This window comes from Mauremys mutica, chromosome 18 (genome assembly GCF_020497125.1).
Source record: "Mauremys mutica isolate MM-2020 ecotype Southern chromosome 18, ASM2049712v1, whole genome shotgun sequence".
Lineage (NCBI taxonomy): Eukaryota > Metazoa > Chordata > Testudines > Geoemydidae > Mauremys > Mauremys mutica.
In genome coordinates, this window is record NC_059089.1 from 7,049,782 (window position 1) to 7,071,566 (window position 21,785).

At 56.6% G+C, this 21,785-nt stretch overlaps 1 protein-coding gene across 4 annotated transcripts in view; it reads left to right on the forward strand.

Annotated features, from left to right (window-relative positions):
- Nucleotides 1-21,785, forward strand: part of RGS3 (regulator of G protein signaling 3) — a 210,852-nt gene that overhangs the window by 40,304 nt on the left and 148,763 nt on the right. For all 4 annotated transcript variants that reach the window (XM_044992123.1, XM_044992121.1, XM_044992120.1 and 1 more), the window contains 6 exons: nucleotides 7,684-7,734; nucleotides 11,510-11,568; nucleotides 12,476-12,570; nucleotides 13,702-13,770; nucleotides 15,309-15,369; nucleotides 21,018-21,108. In XM_044992123.1, coding sequence (XP_044848058.1) covers nucleotides 7,684-7,734; nucleotides 11,510-11,568; nucleotides 12,476-12,570; nucleotides 13,702-13,770; nucleotides 15,309-15,369; nucleotides 21,018-21,108 — 426 coding nt within the window. The remainder of the gene's footprint in view (nucleotides 1-7,683; nucleotides 7,735-11,509; nucleotides 11,569-12,475; nucleotides 12,571-13,701; nucleotides 13,771-15,308; nucleotides 15,370-21,017; nucleotides 21,109-21,785) is intronic.

Consider the following 21,785-nt stretch of genomic DNA (forward strand, 5'->3'; position numbering starts at 1 on the left):
GTGGGCCAGGGAAGCGTTGGCTGAGGGGAGAGGCTAGATAAACTCCTATCATGCAGATGCCATGTTGGGCTGGGATCTAAGCTTCATATAGCAGCTCTGCAGCGCACGATGTGCAGCCGCGTCCTGTGTCTGGATCAGGGCCACGAGGCTGTTGGTTCAAGTGCCCCTGCAAGCTGCAGTCCTGTGCCCAGTGCTGCCCTGCAGTCCCAGGTGAGCTGTTTGGGGCCCACTTGGCTAGGGGTGCTTTGCCCTTCCTAACCGCTGCTCCCGCTGCATGGTGGGGTGAAAACTAAAGATCCTTTGGAAAAGAATCGCAGGCACTGCTCTGATTTCCCCTGAGTTACCTAATCCCTGAGCCACATGCGTACCCAGCCAGTGCACTGCCAGAGGGCGGCTTTGTAAAGGGACACAGGGCCCTCCACTTCCAGGTCACTGGGCCTCGGGGCGCCTGGCTGGCAGTGGTTTGTAGCTTTTGCCACCAGGGTGCTGTGTGATGTCGTCTGCCCAGTGCCTTGCATCCACCAGAATTAAATACACAAACGCATGTTGTCTGTGTCCCTCTGCCTCCAGCCAGCGCCTCACCCGGGCCTTGGGTCAGCCACTCCCCACCCATGCCGTGGTTCCAGCCCAACCCTGGCATAGCTGGTGACTCTGGGCAAAGCCCACTGAATTCCCAGGAATAACTTCCAGTGACTTCCCAGGCCTCTGTGGGCTGGGAGCGAAGGAAAGGGCTGGGCACCTCTGCATGCTGCTGTTGGAGCACTTGGCGCCACCCATTCTCCAGCAGTGGCACAGGCCCAGGGAGAGAGCAGAGCCCTGTGGGGCTGCACAGGGGAGGGGTCAGGGCACCGGTGGCACAGGAGCAGCTGCCTCTCACCACCCTGTGGGCACAGCCCTTGAGGAAGGTTTTCTGCATTGCCTGGGCCGTGCCATCGCTCCCGGGCAGAACAGCAGCGGCCTGCGATCGGCTGGGAATTTCAGCTTTCAGTGTGGACCTGGGTGGAGGAGATCACCTGTCAATCACATTGTACGCGGGCCCCAAAGACTCGTGTTCTGCCAGTCCAGAGCCGCTGCCGGGTGGATGGCTGGAGCTGTACTAAGCACGCAGCGCGCTGTGTCGGCTCTGGCGTTTGCAAGGCAGCCAGGGTCTAAATGTGAGAGCTGCTGAACATACGCGTCTCTGGAGATCAGGCCCCAGGTGACTTCACAAAGCAGCAGGTTGTCACTGCCATTCCCTGGATCCCAATCAGATCAGTAAGTGGGGAGCGCGTGCATGTGCCTGGGTGTGGTTTTTAAAGCTCCATGCGCCACAGCTAGCGAGAGCCGTGGCCCTGGGATGTCCAGGGCAGCAGGGCCATCATGGCTCCAGGTCCCTGGGCCCACACTGGGGCCACCTGGCTGCTCCTGAACAGGCCTGGAAATGCTCACAGTCGAGCAGCAGAAGGAACTGAGCAGAACGTTCCCCCCCTCCCCCAGGGAGACCATGGAGAGCGAGTGACACTCCCACGCTGGGTCCCTCTGCTTTGCTGGGCCCTGGCCTTGGGATGGAGAGTGCCTGGCGGCCTCGTGATTCTGTGTGGAGGGGAGAATGTCCTGCGATGTTCCCTGCAGCTCCTCCCCTGGGTTCAGTCCCTGCACTTGTACCGTGCATGTGCGGATGCGTCTGTGCGTGTGTGTTTGTGACAAACCGGACGCTGATTCCTGGTTTCCATGGGGGCTAGTGGACTATTCTGTGCTGACGGAGGTTGTTTTCCACGTACCTCCATGCTGCTAGCACACAACGTTGGCATTTACTGGTGCAGTTTCCTTTTCTCTTCAAAGCGGCAAGGTCTTACTTACGGTTCTGTTTTAGTTCTCTCCAAGGCCCGCTGCCGTAAATCATCTGAGAACAAAAGCGACAAGGTATAAAAGGCTGCTGGAAGCAGGCAGGGAATCGCACCCCTTACCTGACACGGCGTGTCCCTTCCTGGGGCCTCTGCTTCCGTAACATCACCGCCGCTTTCCTTCCCCACACCAATCCTGGGCCAGGCGCAGTCAGGGAGCGCTGTGCTCTGCCTGTGTGCCCAGAATTGCCCCAGTTGAGACCCAAGCATGAGCCAGCCCCCCAAAATCAGGATTGGCTTAAAAACACACGACTAAAAATAGTAAGTTTGGGCTCTTTTTTGTTGGCCTTCTGGGTTTGGAGCCTTTAGGTTGCACCTGCATCACCCGACTTGGCTTTCCTCAGCCTGGAGGCCAGAAACGTCCCCTTTTGAAATGAGAGCTGAAATTCTCACTTAATCACTGGACTCCAGGAGCTGGGACTTGAAGGCAGAGACCTGTCAGAGAGTATTGCGAGTATTGTGGTGCCAGTCAGAATTCTTACCTCATTCAGTACAGGGCAACTCATCCCCCCCAGTAGAGCATAGCTCAAGTGGTGTAATGAGAGTGCTACAGTAGAAGAAAGATGGAGTGTTGGTAGGAGATCCCTGCTACCGGGATCCAGCATGAGACAGCAATGGACATACACCCAACTCATTGCTCTGATGTACAGGTGGGAACACCCAGACTGCCCAGGGCTCCTTGGATGGCTCGGAGGAGTGGCAGGAGAGCTCTCAGCCCTTAACTGACCGTGATGGGGGGCAGGATCCTTCGCCAACAGACCTCTACTCCCAAGGGTTTTAGTTAAACAGGAGGTACAAACATGAACAAAGCCCAGGGTTTAATGCATCAGAGTAGGGATCATTGCCCTTGGTAGTGAGCCGGCTCTCTCATGTCCCCGATCACTCCCCCCTGCCCTGTCTCCACTAGGAGTTTACAATGAGATCGTTATCTCGTGTTCACTTGTCTTGTAAAATTCCACCTTTATCCCTAGTGGAGATACAGCCTTGGTGGGCCTCACTTACTGCTTCTCTAGTGCCCAGAGAGACATCTCACTGCCGCAAGACCCACATTTCTCAAATGCAGCCCTCAGCCTACCCTCTTCGTCTGGGGAAACTCAGAAAGCCAGCAGCTCCTTGGGTCCGGGTGTTGAAGTTAACAGAGTTTTTGCTGGTTGTTCTACATAGGGCGAGGCAGGCGTGGGGCTGCCTTTCCTGCCAGCCGCGGGAGGAGGCCAGCACTCCGTTTGTCTGAGAAAATCTGAATGCCTCAGCTGGCCCCATATTGCCATGTGGCTGCAGTTTGTTTATTTAACTCTCCCCACCTCAGCCTCCTGTCCCAGCCGCAGTGCATCCTTACACCTCTCTCAGGCTGTGGTTAAGCTTCACTGTCTTGTGTTCTTTGGATTACCGGAGTGCTTAGGAGCCTAGTCAAGACCAGGACCCCCGCGTGCTCAGTGCTGTACAAACACACCACACTAATGCCGGCTATTTGCAGGTAGCCAGAGAGAGGCAGGGGCAAGTCGGTTTGCAGATGGCTTTCTGAGCCAGCACCGTCATCCGTTTCCTACAGGAAGATGGGGTTTCCCATACTGGACCAGTCTTCTAGTCTAGGGCCCTCTCTCTTGGCACCAGTGGCCAATCCCTACTGGTTCAGAGATGGTCAGAACACCCCATAAAGTTCCGTGGTTTCACTAGGTGTTTTTTTCTCCTCCTCCCATCTTTTTGTAAGTATTTGTACAGCACCTAGCACCCAGGGGCCCTAATTCATGGCCTGCTGGCGCTACCGCCGTGCATAGTAAATACTAAACCAATCCTATGCCTCAGTGCTAATGACCCTGATCAGTGTCCAGTCCGAACACGCCTTCAGATTGAGTTATGCTGTCATAAAACAGCCTCACATCACTCAATTATTTTAACCCCAGCTGCAGCCTTCTGCCCTGCTTCTGCTGTTCTCGCTCTGCTTAATCTCAGCTCGCTGTGTTTAGGGAGCACCACGTGCTGCCTCCCAGAGCCAGGGCTGCCCCGCCACTCCTGGCGCAGATTCGATCTGTGCTCTTCCTCGCCTCGCTCCTCAAATAACCCTGGCACAAAAGCTCTCTGTCCCCTCGCGCTCCCGTTCATTAGCAGGCTGACTCCGGGTCATGCTTGGCTGGATCTCACCCTTTTGCTTTCCCAGGGTAGCCATTGTCAGATGTTAATGGCGGGAGAACGAGAGCGTTCCCACGGCTTCAGAAATGGGAAGATGGCAAAAGGGTTAAAGTCCTGGCTCCAAATGCTGGGTTTGTTCTGGGAGCGTGTTAGACACTGAGGGCCAAATTCACCACTGGTGGAAATCGACACAGACTTCAGTGGAGCTGCACTGACTTACACCAGGTGAGGGTGAAATGACCCCCCCCGCCGCCTTGTTATTGGGGCAGAGCTGTGAGCCGTCTGCCGCTAAGGTGATGTGCCAGGACCTAGAGCCCAGCTGTGCCCCGGCTCGGCCAGTTGGAAATCTGGACTTCCTCATATTGCAGAGGATCTCCAGAAATACCTCATGGGAATGTAACTAGCGGGACTCTGCTTCCCCTCCCCCACGGCTGCTTCCCCCCTCATGGCCCGCCCCCAGTGATGCAAACAGCCACACTAGCTTAACTAACGGGCTGGGGATGGCACATGGGAATCTGTGTGGCATGGAGCCAGGGCAGGATCTTTCCTGAGTCTCAGGGCTTAGGAGTAGCAGCCGTCACGCCCAGACCTTGTCTCGTTAATGTTACCTAGTCATTGCATTGAGCAGCCCAGCCCTAGAGCTCCGAGCCCTGCGCACAGGACGGGGAGTTTTGTTATCCCCGTTTTCGGGAGGGGGACATCACGGCCCACAGAGGAGAAGGGACTTGCTCCAGGTCCAGGAGAAGGGACTTGCTCCAGCAGCTCAGTAGCAGAGCCAGAATTAGCAGCCAGGCTCCTAGCCCGGCAGCCCCGCACTCCCTGCCATGGGGATCTTTCTTTGCTTCCTCCAGGTGCACTGCAGGTCACTGTCCCAGTGAGGGGCTTTCTGCTGCCGCGCGTGGGACGGCACAGCCCTTAGCAAAGCAGGAAATGCCCAGTGAGGGTGTTGCTTCCCCACAGTGCCGGCACCGCACCAGAGCCCTGCCCCCTGGGCGGCCAGCCCGGCCCCTGCCAGGAGGGTCTCTGGGGCTTGGGGACTAGTTACCTGAACTCCTGCTAGGGAATCCCCTCTTCTGCTGTCCGTCCCTGGGGTTGTGTCTGGGCAGCTCAGTGTCAGCTCTGCCAACCAGCAGCAATTCCCTCTGGGCCCGGGCACCGCAGAGGGGTGCTGATGCCTCTGGGATGGGCACAGAGACAGTGGCTGTGTGAGGGAAGGGTAAGGTGCTGGGCTCCTCCCCACTCCTGTTGGTATCCGTTGGGCTGGGGGGGGTGGGATAGGCGCCCCGGCCACGGCAGGTCCGGGCTGAGGCTGGGTTTGGGGCGCCCCCCCCCGGGGCTGAGTTGGGGCCAGGCTAGGTTGGGGCCGGGGGAGGGGCGCCTCTCCTCCGGCAGTGGCAGGTCCCGGCCAGGGGGTTCCCTGAGCACCTGCACGGTACTAAATAGGCTGCTGTGTGGCTGTGCCACTTACAGGGAACGCAGTTCCCTGACCCACCGAGCTTCCAGGCTGTTGATTGCCAGTGCAGTGCTCCATCCACTAGGACACACTGCCTCCCTGCCTTAACACGTTGCTAATGTCCCTGCTTCCAGGAGCATACACTGTGTGTGTAATTATACTCAGCACTTCCCCAGGTGTTACTCTGTCAGACCACCCTCCCTGAGGCTCACTGCCCCTTGCAGCCTGCTAGTGGGGGCGGGTTGGTGTTACCCCAGGTTTGTGGACAGGAAAGCTTTGGCAGAGGAGCTAAGGGACCTTCCAAGGCCACCCAGAGGGAGGATGGAGAGCTGGGGGTTGGGTTGTTGTATTAATTTTGTTGGAATATATGGGCTGAAGGTGTTAACATAACCCGATCACTGTCCAGTGTTAAACAAGGTCCAGGGTCCAGTATACAGAGCCCTCAGCCTGCTCAGTACCAGGGCAAACTCCATCAAGAACATATAGAAAAGAAGGAAAAACAGCTAAAGTATTTGAAATGTGAAGTGTTGAATAAGGCTTTCATTTGAACTACATCCCTTGTTCCGTTTTCTCTGAGCTGGAGAGAGTTTTCAGAAGGAACCCCCCACCCCACCCTTGTTTGACAGGCTACACTGCAAAGAAAATCTCACAGTACCGAATCTCAGAGCCCAAGTCATGCTATGGGGCTAAAACCAGCAGTGTAGATGTTTCTGCTCTGGCTGGAGCCCTGGCTCTGAAATGTGATGAGGGGGGAGGTGTGACATTACTCAGGGTACAATCTGGACACCTGCGTCCCCTCAGTTCTCCAACCTGGCGTGCCTTTTACACTGCTTTGCTGTGAGAACAACCACTCCTTTTCTGCCCACACACAGCCTCCAGCACGTAAATCCCCCCAGCCATACTGTATGCCACAGAACACATTTTATACAGTAGAATTTTATACTTTTACATACAATGTGGCCACACAGATTTTACCAGGACAGTAATGTTCAGCAAATTATGAGTTTTCATATGATACCTCACAAGGCATATTTTCTACAAGATTTATCATAGTCTTGTAAAAAGGGTGAACTTAAGGATACATATTGTCTCAGGAGGGTCTCAGAACCTGGGCTCCAGCCTGAGTGGGAACATCTATGCTGTTGTTTTTAGCCCTGCAGCCTGAGCCCCGTGCACCCAAGTCAGCTGACCCAGGGTCTGAGACTTGGTGCCGTGGGTTTCTCTCTGCAGTGTAGATGTACCCTTAGATGGTATTGAAGATGGTAATAACTGCCCTTTTGGGGAGAAGAGAAGAAGTTTGTTGAGACAGGTTGGAGCTGGTGTTGTTAAAGTCTAATTCTGTTTCATCCCAGGGCTGTCTGGGGTTTGGCTAGACCCGGTGGAGGTGGTGATGTCATCTGGGTCCCTCTCTGTGTCCTCGCAGGTCAGGATCAGGATGACGAAGGCCCCGGGGTCCCAGGAGACAGTAGGGGTGGCAGCCATGATGGTGAAGCTTGCTCAGTAGCCAGTTTTTCTCCCCAAATCTCTTTCCTTAAGGACCCCAAAAGGGAGTGGGGGGTGGACTAGTCCATCTTCCCATTATTTTGTCCACCAACTAGGCCTAGTTTCTGACATATCAATTTTGGTTCATTGATACTCGCTCCCACATTGTTGCTGGTTACCAGGCATGATCTTAACACAGCCCTTGAGTTTTATCACAGGCCTTTTTGTTGGGGCTAAGCCAGTCTTTCTGCCTCCCTCGCGTACCTTTTCCTGTCACGATTTGTTGGGACAGGTCATTGTGACACTTTAGTTACTGTCACTTACGCTGAACAGCTGAATTCCCATTAGGGCATGTCTGTAGCCCAGTGATCACGCCAGGGTTCAGGAGTCTCCCATGCCCCGTCTCTGTGGCCACATATCACTCAGCCCTGGGAGGCGTGTTAAAGTGAGACGGATCCTTTCCAGGAGCCAGGTTTTCCCAGCCCTTCCCCACTGCCACAGGCTCCTCTACATGGGCAGCATCTCACCGAGCAGCAGCCCCTGAAATGCTGTTAGAGCAGGGAAGGGAGCCAGGGTGTTTAGTGGCTGGAGTGAAGCTGGCAGAATGGCAGAGCCATGGGTACTGGGGGGTCCCTCTGCACCCAGCTGGGCTGGCTTGTGGGGCATAGTCGGCAGGGGATCTCCCTGGATGAGTTCCGCACCAGTCGCTCATCTCTCTTTCTCCTGTTGTTTGCCCAGGTCAGCTGAAGCTGTCCATCGACATGCAGGGCCGGCTCCTGGTGTTGCACAGTAAGTATCGCCGAGCGGGGGCCGGGATACAGTCCATGTCACCAGGAGGGCAGGGGCAGCTCACAAGAAGGGCACTTTGCCTAGTGCCTTTTGTAGCGTGTTAGCCCCAGAGAGGCTGGCTCAGCAGTGGGGCTTGACCGTGGGGCAGCTGGTGTGGAAAGAGCAGGCTCTGCTAGCAGTGGCTGCCGCAAGCTCACCAGCCGTGCTAGAGGGGAACAGAGCACCGCCCCACGTGCGTGTGCTCACCTGTGCAAAGGGTGATCTGTGCTCTCACCTGCGAGGATCTGCAGTGACTCTGGTGCCGGTCCTGCTGCCCTGACTTAACCCAGGCAGAGGGAGAGCAGGGCTCCAGCCAGATCTCTTAGCAAACCCAGGCAGGCTGCTCGCCGGCAGGAGCCTCACTCCTCCTGTGGTGTCCTTGAGTGAGTCAACAGCGATGCTGCCCCCAGGGCACCCAGCGCAGCCCCTGCTCTAGGCGGGCCAGCCCGTCCGGCCCACTCTGCGTCACGTCGGGGGCAGGGCTGTGCTTTGCACGCCAGCTGCACCGAGCACTTTAGCAGGCACAGGACAAATCTCCAGTAACAGTGACGCTGAGTGACCCTCAGCTGGCTCCTGAGCGCAGCATGGGAATCCCTCCATCACTCCCTCCAGGCCCCAGTGCTGGGGTTGATTTCCCACGATGCCCAGCAATCTGGCTCGGCAGCGTAGGGCCCTGCAATGCCCAGAGTGTGATAATGGAGCCCATGGGTCAGCCTGAGCTCACCCGTGATTGGCTGAAGTCCCCAAGGCGGCTGGACACCTGGACTTTCAATGGGGGGGAGGTGCCTCACCTGTGTGGGCACTTTGGAAAATCCCAGTGGGCGCCTACCTGCATGGTTAGATGCCTAAAAACCTTAGTAAACAGGGTCCCATCAAATTAAATGCACAGCGACGTCCCCAGCGACTGAGAGCCTCTGCGGTGATGTGAGCTCACCTAGCTCGCATGGCCAGTGCTTCTGGTGGATACATGTTCCCACACAGACAGCGGCGTGTGAAGCCTCTCACTAGCCAGGGAAGCCCGGGGCTGAGCGCAGGTTGCTGTCGAACCTTGAAGGTGACCTGCAGAACGCTGGGCTTGTGGCATTGATGCTTCGTCATGCGGCATAAAGGACAGAAAGATTTGTCACAAATGGCCGTTGCTGGTGTCACTGGAGGTCTCAGATATGTGTTCTGGGAGCTCTGGTGAGTGCATTGCCCTGTTACCCCTGTGGGGAGCTTGGTTTCTGGGGGGGACAAGGCTCGAGTGTCTCATCTAACCCCCAGTGCTTTGTGTACCGCAGCAAGCGACAGGCTCTGTCTGGCTCATAAACAGCCAAAAGGTCACGTTTTGACCTAATTTATCTCCTTTGGCCGGCTGCATTTCCTGACCTCGTGTGGCGATGCATTGAACTTTTACATTTCATTTCTGAAGAGCAGAGGAGAGGGGTCAGGGAAAGGAACAGGAGACCCAACCCTTCTTCCCTTCCGTCATGGTGACAGTGGCCCGTGGGGCCTCCTCAGAGCCTATGGGGAGGGCCTGGGGCAGTTAGCAGCACACACGGAGACATGCCCACTGCCCGTGCAAGCAGAGCAGACGCAGTAGCAGGGCCGGGGTCCGGCCCACGGGGGCGCACAGCGCTCCTGACAGCAGACAGCAGAGTGGATGGTCTAGTGGTAAAGGGGCTAGTTTGAGTTCAGGCCAGTGGGCTCAGGCTTGTTCATGCCACGGACTCGCTGCGTGCGCTTCGGGGAGCCACTGAGCCACTCTCCGCCCCAGACCCCCATCTGCAGAACAGGGGCAATACATTCCGGCCTTTGTGTGCTGCAGCTTCCTAGCTTTGTGGGCCGGCGCTGGGCAGCCGGGCGGGGCTGAGCTGTGCAGCAGTCTGAATGGGGCCAGGAAACACCCACCTGTTCTGCAGGGGGGATCTCTGTGCCCCAGGAGCAGCTGCCCTCGACGGCAGGACAGTTAGGGGAGCTGGGGAGCAGTGACTGGGAACTCCCTGAGCCAGCAGTGAGCCCAGGGCCGTGTTGGGATGGCGTGGGGCTGGGGAACCCCAGAGCTCCAGTGGGCTGGGCAGTGAGGAGAGAGGACGTGTAGCTTGGGTACCTGGCCAGGGCCAGGGTGAGCTGCATCTGTTAGCAGAACTGGCTCCCCAAGGGGCCTGGCCGAAGCTCCATTGCTTATAGCTGGTGCTGGCCCTAGCGAAGGTGCTGCATGACCCAGCTCATAAGGGTGGCCTGGGTCCGTGCTCCTCATCCTTTTCCAGGCTGGCATTCCAAGCTGGAACGTGCAGGGCCGGTGCCCAGCCTCCTGCCAAGGGTGGAGTTCGGGTTTACAGAACAACGGAGAAGGGATGGTTTGGACCCTAAAAATGGCTGTAAGAGTCTGGCACAAACTTTAACCCGGTGTTTTATTTGACTGGGGGCTGGCCCGGAGTGAGTCTGTTACTGGGAACTTGCTCCACACCTCAGAAAGAATGGTAACAAATCGGAAAAGGTTCTGAAAAGAGCTGCAAGGATGATTTGAGGTCTGGAAACTTGCCTGACAGTGAGAGGTTAAAGCAGCTCAATCTATGTGGTTAACCAAGAGGAGGTTAGCGTGTGATGATGTGACCCCAATGTATAAATCCCCACGGGGGAGAAGCTTTCTGAGACTACAGAGCTCTTTAACCAGCAGACACAGAAGGAGACCCAGTGGCTAGAAGCTGAAGCTGGGTAAATTTAGGCTACAAATAAGGGAGGTGTTTTACCAGAGGAGGTGATTCACCTTTGAAACAACTCACCTCAGGATGGGGTGGATTCTCCACCCCTTGAAGTCTTTAAACCAAGGTGGGTGTCTCTTTCAGAGATTCTGCTCTGGCATAACCAGGTTGATGCAGGAATCCCTGGGGGAGATTCTCTGGCCTGTGCTTTGCAGGTCAGATGGGATGATCGTAATGGTCCCTCCTGGCCTTCACATCTGCGAAAGGGTCAGCCCCAAATATTGTAGTGGAAAACTAGGAGTGTGTGCAACAGAGGGGTCTTACTGGAAGCCCTTCGCTCCTGTGCTGTTTGTGACAGCCTGATCCGCACCTCGAGGAACCCAGGTGCAAAGCTCCGTTAATGCAAAGCTCCTGCTGTCTGATAGCAGGCCGGGTTCTGAACGGCAGCTCCTGGCTTGCACAGCTCAGACAGCGCATCATCTACAGAACAGTCTAGTTACCATCTCTGAGTGCCGGGGCCAGATTCTCATTTCACTCCCACGGCTGGAAAGAACGGTGCATCGCCACTGCAGTCAGTGCAGGGAGGCTGGCTTCGCCGAGGCGGAGCAGAGATGGAGCTCTGGCCTTTGCTATTTAACTTGATGATACATTTGTCCCGGGGCCTGGCGCCAGTAGCCCCTGTGTTGTGTGAAGTCAGGCGGGTGAAATGCAATTTGTCAGCTGGATGCTGGGCTGCATCTGCTCCAAGCTCCCCCGCAGATGCATGTGTTCATAGGACAGTTTTACTTCAAAATAAAACCCTCAACCATTTCTCTCTGCAATCCCCCTTGTGCCCCACGAGCCCTCAGGGGCAGGGAGGTGCACGTGCGAGGAGCCTGCCAGGCGCGGAGGCTGCCAGCCCGTGTCCTGTAAGCCAGCTCTGGGTTAATCCTGCCAGTCAGGCTTGACAGGGAGGAGCCCGGCTTTCAGTGCCCGGCACCAGGGCATGAGCGCAGTGCTGTGGGAAGACGCCTTGCTTGTCTCTTTTCAACCACGTTTCATTTCCTTTCCAGTTATGGAAGCAAAGGGCCTGATGGGAAAAGAGTACCAGACATGCAACTCCTATGTGAAGGTGGGTTCTCAAGTCGCCCCAGGGGCTTTGGGTTCAGCTGGGGATGAGGATGTGACCACTTTGTTCCCCTTCTGGTTTTGGGGTGAATTCCTCCAGGCATGCAGCTGGGCTCCCATCTTCTCCCTGTCCCTCTTCTGGGGCGCCACGGAAATCGGGGCAGAACCTTTTCTTTGTGTCTGCCCATTTGTCCTGAACTCCCCCGCCCCCATCCCTGCATTTACCGGCTGCTGAGTAACTTCCCTGCACCAGGTAAGCTAAGAGAGCCAGTCTCCTGTCAGGTGCTGGGTGCATCCCTGTGCTAACTGCACCTGGGGGCTGTGGCACCCGCCGATGGAGAATTTGTTGTCACAGAATCATTACGGGCAGAGAGTGGGGGAGCCAGAGGAGAAAGCTCTGTCTGTGGCTGTCAGCGCTCAGCATGCAGGCTAAGGAAAGGGATGAGAATGAATGATCAGCATTAGGCAAACTCCAGTAACTGCACGGTAGGGCACAGGGCTGGGCAGCCCTGGTTAAACTGATAGCACCTTAGTAGGTCATTTCCATCTCTACGTCCTCTGATTCTGACCGAAAACCCTCAGCGGGTCTCAGAGGGGTGTGTGGGTGTGTGTGTGGGTGTGTGTGTGTGTGTGTGTTTGCGCAGATCAAACCCTGGGGTCTCTGACTTGCTAAGGAAGATTTTCTCCTGTTCACGTTGCCCAAAGGAGCTTTGTAATGTTGTGGCTAGCCCTGGTCAATGCAAAGAGACCTAAACACCTGGCTAGCACAAACTAGATCTTTGCGACTTGGCCATCCACAGAGCTGACTGGTGGGTCTCCTGATGAGCTGAGCACGAGACAGTTGCTGGGTTTGTGGCGAGTTTGTGTTTGCTTAAAGATGGCTAACGTGCTGTTTGTTTCTCGACATCAAGATGTCTGTAGTACCAGATACTGATCGGAAATGCAGGCAAAAAACCAAGACTGTTCCAGACAGCAAAAATCCCATCTTCCACGAGCATTTTCTCTTGTGAGTATGCAGGGTCCGAGGTGGCACCATCCCGTCCTTCCACTGGTTTGTGTTCCAAATGGGGCATGTGTTCGGAATGGAGCTGGAAGAGAGTCTGAACTGTAGCAAATGCTGCCTTAGCCTCTCATGGCCAAGATCCCGTTTACTCACTTATCAGAGGGGTAGCCGTGTTAGTCTGGATCTGTAAAAGCAGCAGAGTCCTGTGGCACCTTATAGACTAACAGACGTATTAGAGCATGAGCTTTCGTGGGTGAATCCCCACTTCGTAGCTTCAATAAACATGCCTCATGCATGATGAGGTTTCGTACTGAAATGAGGAGTGACAGACATTATTTTGCTATTTCTTGGAGCTGAAATGCCTTGAACTATTGAACAGAGCTTTGCTGAAGCTCACAAAGCTGTGACTACACAGCATGACAGCAATACTCCTGCACATTTGGAGTTTCTTATTTGGTAGCTTCTATGCATCTGTATGGAGTTGGGGAAAACATTCCATTTCCTAGACCCTGAGCCTGCCACGATCTGGTGAATCAGTATGAACAAGGAAGGTAAAAGGATTTCCCAAAGCTCTAGCATGTCCTTGCATGGGAAGGGGGCTGGCGGCTTGCAGCGTTTTGGTGGAGTTAATTATTTCTAGCAGACCTGCCTCTGTCGGATCTCTGTACTCATGAAATATTCAGTCCGGCACAGAGTGATTATGTAGGAGTATGAATGATAGTGTTTTTGTGGTGTTCTTCCTTTGATGTTTAACATGTGTCTGTCCTTAAACAACCTGAGCTGTGTTTCAGCACCTGCCCAGGAGAGTTCACCTCCCCTTGCAACAGCTTGTCAATAACAAATGTCTCCTTTGTTTAACCATGCAAGCAGCATGGCCCTCAAGTTCTTCGTTATGTAACAAACATGGATTGGAGCTTGCAGCCTCGTTAATTTTAGTAAATTAGTGCACAGTAGCTCGTTTGAGAAGACTGCCATTTATGGCAATTGCTGGGAAGTTCCATGTAGGAATCAGTGGGGCCGGGAGTGGGGGATGCGGCGTAGCTGGAGCATTAAAGGAACACTAAACCCACCCCTCGGTGTGTGTCCTGGTGGCGATGGGTGCTCTCATCCTGTCCTTTCTGGCTTCTGTTACAGCCCCGTTCAAGAAGAAGATGAACACAAGCGTCTTCTGGTTACAGTCTGGAACCAAGAGAGGAATTCCAGGTAAAGCCACTGCCGGGACGGGGCTGGGGTTGGAATGCTGCTGAGCCGTCTCTTTAACAAGGTTTGGAAAGGCTGGAGAAGGGATAAAAATACCATCTGCTCTGGCCACTTCCACGTGAGTTCCTGCGGAGCCTCGGTCCCGTGGCCCAGCCTGGCGTCAGTGGGTGTCACATGGGTAGAGCGAGAGTGTGATGTGGCTGCTTGATCTGAGCAGTGGCACTGGACTGAGCCCCTTTGTGAGGGGTGGGTGAAGCACGTCTGCACACCTGGCCTCAGCACACGCCTCTGCTCAGGGTGCTCTGTCGCACGCTGGGCCCCGAGTGCTGCTGGGAAGCCGTGGATGCTGACTGCTCTCTGCACTCTGGCCGTGACTTCGGGTGATCCGGGGCTGCTGCTGCGCTGACATTGAAGCAAACTGCAGTGCCAAGAGCAGACGCTGCTGGGGCCGGGGGAGCAGTTTGCACAGTTGCAGAGAGGTTAGTTAGCCTAGGGGAAGCCTGCACAGTGTCTGCTCACACCGATGCCTGGTGGTAGCCCAGGAATGGCTCAGTGCCCACCCCGGATGCTGCAGGCAGCTTCACATGCATGGCACATGGGCAGCCTGTTTCAAGTTGTGCTGGCCATGGGTGCAACCAGTCCAGATGTTCAGCATGCTACATCCAGCTCCGAGGCCACTGAGTGGCATCCCTCACCAGAGTCACAAAGGAGCAGGATCAGACATCACACTGGGGCAGCCAATGCTGGAGCCCATGCTAATGCCACCCTGACTTAGGTGCATGTACATTCTGCCCATATGCAAACGTGGTGCAGCGCTCCCAGTATCCGAGAAACTAAAGAAGGAAAAGTCCTGGTGGATCATTTATGCTCCAGCTCAGGTCTCAGGTCCCTGCATGGCAGCTGTCAGCAAATGCCAGTGTTGTAAAGGGCCGGGAGAGCTTCGGTCTCCGAGCAAATCCACGTAGTGGCCAAGCCGGTATGCCAGACGGGCTCTCCAGGGCCCCGCTGCTGTGCAGGGACGGATGCCCAGGCATGCAGAACTGCCTCCGTCTCCACAGCTAATGCCCAGCAGGTGTCGAGCAGCAATGCTGCATGCTGCTGCAGCCTGGCTCCAGAGGAGCGTTAGCTTTTTTAACTACCTAACTAACCTCCAAGCCCCTGCCCCTCTGTGCCAGTCTGGGGTGGGAATCCAGCCACGACCATCTTTGGAGTGACACCGCGATCGGAGTGGAGCAAACACAGGAGGGGCCGGACCGAAGTGCAGGGTGACCTGGCGAGATCAGCGCAGTGGGGGCGCCTGCTGCCCACAAAGCCCTGCCCTCAGAGAGAGGACAGAGCCCAAAGGTGCATGTGTGTCGGGGAGAGGAGGTGTGTAGCGCTGGGTCTCCTCAGCCCTGTGCTAACATCACTCCTGCAGGAGCCAGGCCCTCCTGGCGGAGGGAAGGGGTGGGAGCCGTGCTGGTGGGGAAGCTGCCCTGGGCCTCAGGGGTAAGGAGGGTTTAAGGGGAGACGCTAACCCTGCTCTCTGAATCCTTCTCCAGACAGAGCCAGCTAATCGGCTGTATGAGCTTTGGCGTGAAGTCGCTCCTGACCCCCGACAAGGTACAGTCCCTTGTGGGTACGGAGCACACACTGAGTTCGGGCCCTTCCTGTGCACCAGGTGGGAGGAGGTGATATCCTCCCGTCCGAGGCACAGTGCCCTTGGCAGAGCCTCCCTGCGGCTGGGAGTGAGGGCGCCAGGGCCTCTGCGGGAGGCTGGCAGGAGAGTGGATTGGAAGTGACAGTTGGGGGTTGTTTTCCAGTGGAGAGAGCATTTCCGACAATGTGGTGAGCACGTACCCAGCTCTGCAGCGGGCGGAGGAAGCTGCTCTCTTCGGTCTGGGGCTGCGGGGAAGGCAGAGGAGTCCTGACAACGGCCTCCTTGCCCTCTCCACCGAGGAGAGCGCAGTGAGGCTGCTGAGGTGGGGAGCCGCAGGGCCTGGGGAGTGAGGGAGTGGTGGTGACTCTCGGCCAGTGGCGCCTGCTCACCTTGGAGGTACAGGCTATCGGCTGACAGGGACCCCATCTGCTGCTTGCTGGCACCGACACCAAACACCAGTCCAGGTTCAAGGCTGCAAAAGGCCGCCCGGTCTTGTTTGAGTGAGGCCCATCTGGGTGGCCCAGCAGCAGGGCCGGTGCTACCATTAAGGCGAACTAGGCGGTGGCCTAGGGCGCCAAGATTTGGGGGCGCCAAAAAGCGGTGCCCCCAATTTTTTTTTTACAGTGGTTCCTCCCCGAGCGCGCGGTCGCTGCTCCACTTCTCCCGCCTCCCAGGCTTGCAGCGCCAATCAGCTGTTTGGCGCCGCAAGCCTGGGAGGAGAATTGGAGCGGGGCAGCGTGCTCGGGGAGGACGTGGAGCCGAGGTGAGCGGGGGTGGGGAGGTGCTGCATGGCTGGCGGGGGGAGCCTCAGGGCAGGGGGGAGCTGACACGGGGGTGGGGGCGCCTCAGGGTGGAGGGGGGGTGGAAGCTGCCGCAGGGCTGGATGGGGGGGGTGCAAGGTGGAAGTTTCGCCTAGGGCCCAGCAGCCCCAGGGCGGAGTGCCAGGCTGCGCACTGGCCTGTGGCTGGTGAATGCAAGTGGTGCCCATCCTGCCCAGAATGGGGCTGTGTGCAGCACCCAGGGGGAAGAGGCGCTCTGCTTTCCCGTCCTGCAGCACCCCAAACCCTGGGCTCCTCCCTGCTGGGGCCGGCCTGGGGCATCCTGCTGCCTTTGGGTCACTGATCTGCAGATCAGGGACTGTGTTCACCCTGGCCGGAGCTGCCCCAGCACTGGCGACGGTGGGGAGAACAATGCCTGTCTCCCCACCTCCTGGAGGCCCTGGGAATGCTATGACCTGCCCCCAGGGGGATGGGCCCTTCCCTCTCCCAGCTGGCGAAAGCTCCTTCCCAGCCCTTTGCTGAGACTACCGTCATTGAGCCTTGTCCCAGGCACGCGGGAAGGGCCAGCCCCTCTCACAGGACCTGGAGTTCCCTGACCCTTCTGCCCACACCAAGCATGATTCAGCCAGGGGGTAGCCCAGAGATGGTGCTGGCCTTGATGGTTCACCACTGGTTCTGGGCAATGGACACAGCTCAGTGATCGTTCCCGACATGCCACCAGCCTGGGGCCCTGCAGACTGTGTGTAGCTGTCGACCGGTCTGGGGAGCGGATGTGGGGGGGGAGCTGTATTTCAGTGGCTCCCACCCCCCTCGTGCTGGGCCCAGCGGGTGCCCTCCTGCTGCCCTCCAGGCTGCTGTGCCATCAGCATGCAGAGAACACTGCTCTGCTGGGGCTGGCCCAGGCAAGCGTGGGGCGAGAGGTGCTGGCTGCTAACTGTGGCAGCCTGTTTGCTCAGTGGCATGGGCCATTCCTGAGCACACTGCCCCTGCTCTGTAGCCCTGTCTGAGGCCAGGTGTCCAGTGGAGGCACTGATTTAACCCTCTGAAGCCCAACACAATAACACTTCCACGGTGCGTTCCGCCCCTCGGTCCCCAAGGGCTCTGCAGAACTCCCCGCCCATGGAGCCCCATTTTACAGGTGAGGAGAGTGAGGGTGAGAATTCTCTTTCCAGGAGTGGCACCAGTTTGGGGTGCCCAGCTGTGGGGAGCAGGCAAGGTGAGGGGCAGAGTGAATGGGGCACCTGGCTGGTCAGAGGGGGGCGGGGGGCCTCAGGTGTGTGAGTGCGCTGGTTCCAGTGGGGTGCTTACAGCAGGGCATGGCAGATGGGGGGAGCCTTCCGAGCCCCAGCCGAGGGTGCAGCATTGTGCAGCCTGGGGAGGAGAGGGAGCAGGTGTCCCTAGCTGGGAGAGCCCCGTCTCTAGCTAACAGTTAATGTGAAAAGAAGCGTGTTGGAACAAGGGAGATAAACCCTCCTGGTTCCGTATTTAACCCAATCCCTAACAAGGGACCGGGCTGCCACCTTCCCGGGGATAGATTGTCTCCCGTCTGCTGCTGTGGGACAGGACACTGGGCTAAACTGGCCTCGGATTTGAGCCATTCTGTGTTCAACCCCCCATCTTGTCCCCTTTGGCTCCCCGCCCCGGCTGTCCTTGCTGTTAGCTGCTCCGTATCCCTTGGGGTAACTGCATCAGGGCGTGGTGCTAACCCGCCCTTCGCAGCCAGCGAGGCCCCTGCTGGTGGGAATTCACTCACCCTCAGCCTGTTACCAGGCCGGGGGAGGCGCCTGCTGCCCCCCTCAGCTGCTGCATTTTGTCATTCAGTGTCTTGGAGAAAATACATGAATGGCTGGGCCAGTGCCTGCCTCTCCCAGCATTGCCCACTCCTGTCAAGCCAGTGCTGCCACCTGTTGGCACTTTCCTGGTAACACAGCTTTAAAATCTACCGGGTGTTTCTTCCTCAAATAAACCAGCAACTCTGCTAAAGTAAATGGCTTCCACAGATCCCCACTTCTGGGTCCTGAGAAACAGGCAACCCAGCAGCTGCCAGACTGGACCAGACTGAGCTCCATCCAGCCGGTGCCCTGTCACTGACAGTGGCCAGCACCAGCAAGTGCAAGAATCCTGCAACACCTGGCTCTGGAGTAGGGGGACCAGATGTCCCATTTTTAAAGGGACAGGCCCGTTTTTTGGGACTTTTTCGTATGTAGGCACCTATTACTCCCCACCCCCATCACGGTTGCTAGCTGGTAACCCTAGCCCACAAGGAAATGTCATCTGAACCCCCTCAGCTAGAGACTGCTTCCTGGTGTCGGTGTCCAGGGCTGGGGTTCACACTTCAGACAGGGCATTGAGAAATCCAAAGGGTTCAGAAAAGAGCTACAAGAAGGTCTGAAGGTCTGGAAACCTGCCTTGTAGCAAGAGACTAAACCAGCTCAGTCTATTAAGAGAAGGTTCAGAGGTGACTTGATCACAATCTTTAAGTCCCTGTACAGGGAGAAGATTTGAGAGCAGATTTAGTCTAGATCTAGTGAAGCAGACAAAGGCAGAGCAAGATCCAGTGGCTGGAAGCTGAAGCCAGACGAATTCACACTAGGAGTGGGGTCTACATTTTGAACACAAGGGGCCATTCATCACTGGAAAAGCCTTGCCAAGGGATGTGATGGATTGTCTGTCTCTTGACATCTTTAAACTAAGACTGGGCATGTCTTTGTGTTCTAGCTCCACTGGAAGGGATGAGTTTGATGCAGGAATCCCTGGGCGAGATTCTCTGGCCTGTGCTATGCAAGAGATCAGACTGGATGATCATGTCTGGTCTTAACAGCCGTGAATCTATTCATCTGCTTGCTCATGCCTTGAAACAGGGGGCTCATGTCCCCTCTAAGACTTGTGTTTTAGTCTTTAATAGTTACTATTGTGACTCTGGTACTTTGAGCCATATCAATGTCCAATCTTTTTTTGAATCTTGCTAAGCTGTGGCAATGAGTTCCACAGGCGAATTGTGACTTCCAGACTGTATGGGTAGAGGCAGGAGGCAGGTGTGCACACACAAACACACACACATCCTGGAGTCACAGAGGCAGGGTCTGGAGGCTGATGCTGTGAACACACAGCTGTCCCTCGCGTGGCTGGCATGAGCTGTCTTCAGGGTTCTGCAAGGTAATTCAGGAAACTCTCAGCGACAGTTTCCCGCCCACTGATTTGAGACTCTTCTTTAACCAAACCCTTTGTCCATGGTGTATGGAATGCCCTGCCCAGCCTGGCCCGCAGCATGCGTGGGACGTGGCGAAAGAGCCCTGGCATTGCCCGCCCAGTGTGGATTGCAGATGGCCTCTCTGGTGGTAGGGCTAGAATACTGGCCACCTGCTGAGCTGCCAGCATGGGGCACACGCAGTGTAGACACATTTCAGCGAGGGACTGGGCTGGAACAACTGGTTAATTTCACATAGGCCACGCCGCAGCACGTTCGGTCAGCACTTCCTGGTGACAGATTTATAGCAGTGACCTAGTTCTGATATGGTCCTTTTGCAGAATGAGGCTAGAAACCCACCTGGGAATACCCCTTTCTCACCAGACTCCCTGGATGACAGTGAAGTGGCAAAATACAGTGGCTCCAGGCCCTACCCCCATAGCAGCCCCTGATGCTGGCAGCATAGCTAGGGGACGGGGGGGTGTAGCCAGACAGCCTCTGTGCTCCAGCTATTTCCAGCGGCTGGAATGGCCCTTTGGGGCTATGGGCAGTGGGGGAGCCCTGCCTCCGGGAGGGAGGCCAGCAAGTGAGTCCCTATCTCGGGCTTGCTGTGACAGTGCTAGTGTGCGCTGGAGCTGAGGCCTTTCCATGCTAATGGCTGGAGGCTGAGCACAACCATTGCATCTGTTCCCGAGTCAGAGCAGGTGCAAAATCTGCTTTTCCTGTCACCAAACTGCACCTGGGTCCAGCAACCGGCAGGCCGGGGAGGAACAGAGCAGGGAAATAGCCCCAGTGAGGAGAGGGGTCTGAGCAAGGGATGTGGGGCCCCGTCACCCCCACCACAGCTGCCCCCTGTACCCTCAGCTCCCAGTCTCTTGTGCTCTCCTGCACCTGCTGCATCCTGCTCCTCCTTCACTCTGAGGAATCCCTCTTCCCGTCTCACATGCTCTCCTCCCACGCAGGGCCGACTCCAGGGTTTCTGCCGCCCCAAACGGCGCGCAGAAAAAAAACCCCGTGGCAGCGCGATCGCGCCGCTCCACTCTTCAGTGGCAATTCAGCGGCTGGTCCTTCCTCCCAGAGGGAGTGAGGGACTTGCCGCCAAAGACCCGGAGCTGCCGCCCCAATAGCGGCCGGAGGGCCGCCCCCTAGTATTGGCCTCCCCAAGCACCTGCTTCTTTAGCTGGTGCCTGGAGCCGGCCCTGCTTCCACGGTGCTCCCGCTGCCTGGCACTCCCTGCGTCAGTGAGCCAGGCAGGCGCCTTCCCTTCTGCTGCAGTGCCCGGCTCACATGTCAGCCCCTGAGCTCAGCCAGCAGACACAGGGTGCCAGGGCCCTGTCTGCTCTGGGACACGCCCCTGTGCTGGGGCTGGCTCAGCCTCGGGAATCAATGGTGCTGCTGGTGGCCCCTCTGGCAGCACTGTGGATGCAGGGCCCCAGGGCCACCAACTTTGCTGACACTGGGCTGGGGCATGCTGGGTGCAGAGGGTGGCTTTCGTACCTGCTCTGTGTTCTGCCCGAGCAGGCACTGTGCAGCCAGCGCCCTGCACTCACAGCCCTTGCACAGACACACTCTCCTGCGGGGTTGGAGGGCAGCTGCCCTGCTGAGCATGAGCTCTGCGGCTCTCACCCCCTCTCTCTGCCCCTAGGAGGTCAGCGGCTGGTACTATCTCCTTGGCGAGGACCTGGGCAGGACCAAGCACCTGAAGGTGGCCACGCGGCGTCTGAAGCACAGCAGAGGTGGGTCCCCCTCAGCAGCATGCTCTGGGGAGTGGTACGTCCCAAGAGCTAGCAGAGCATGGGAGCGGCTTGGGTTCTCGTGCCCTGCCTCCTCCCCACTGTCAGTGTGTGGAGAGCAGATGAGCAGAGCCCCCCACCGTATAGCTGGCCTCCAGGTCTATGTGGGTCTTCAGGGGAGACTCCCTGCCTGTGCTGTGTGGAGCTGGGCCTAGCTGGCAGCCTCCATTTGCCGTGCTCCAGGCAGTACTGCCAGTTCAGTAAGAAGAACAGGAGGACTTGTGGCACCTTAAAGACTAAGAAATTTATTTGAGCATAAGCTTTCGTGGGCTAAAACCCACTTCATCGGATGCATGCAGTGGAAAATACAGTAGGAAGATATATATACACAGAGGACATTAAAAACAACAAAAAATTTTCAAAAACAGACTCCAGCGAGAAACTGCAGCATTGGAATTAATTTGCAAACTTGACACCATTAAATTAGGCTTGAATAAAGACTGGGAGTGGATGCATCATTAAACAAAGTAAAACCTATTTCCCCAGGCTAATTTTCCCCCTACTGTTATTCACACCTTCTTGTCAACTGTTGGAAATAGGCCATCCTGATTATCACTACAAAGGTTTTTTTTCCTCCTGCTGCTGATAGCCCACCTTAACTAATTACCCTCGTTATAGTC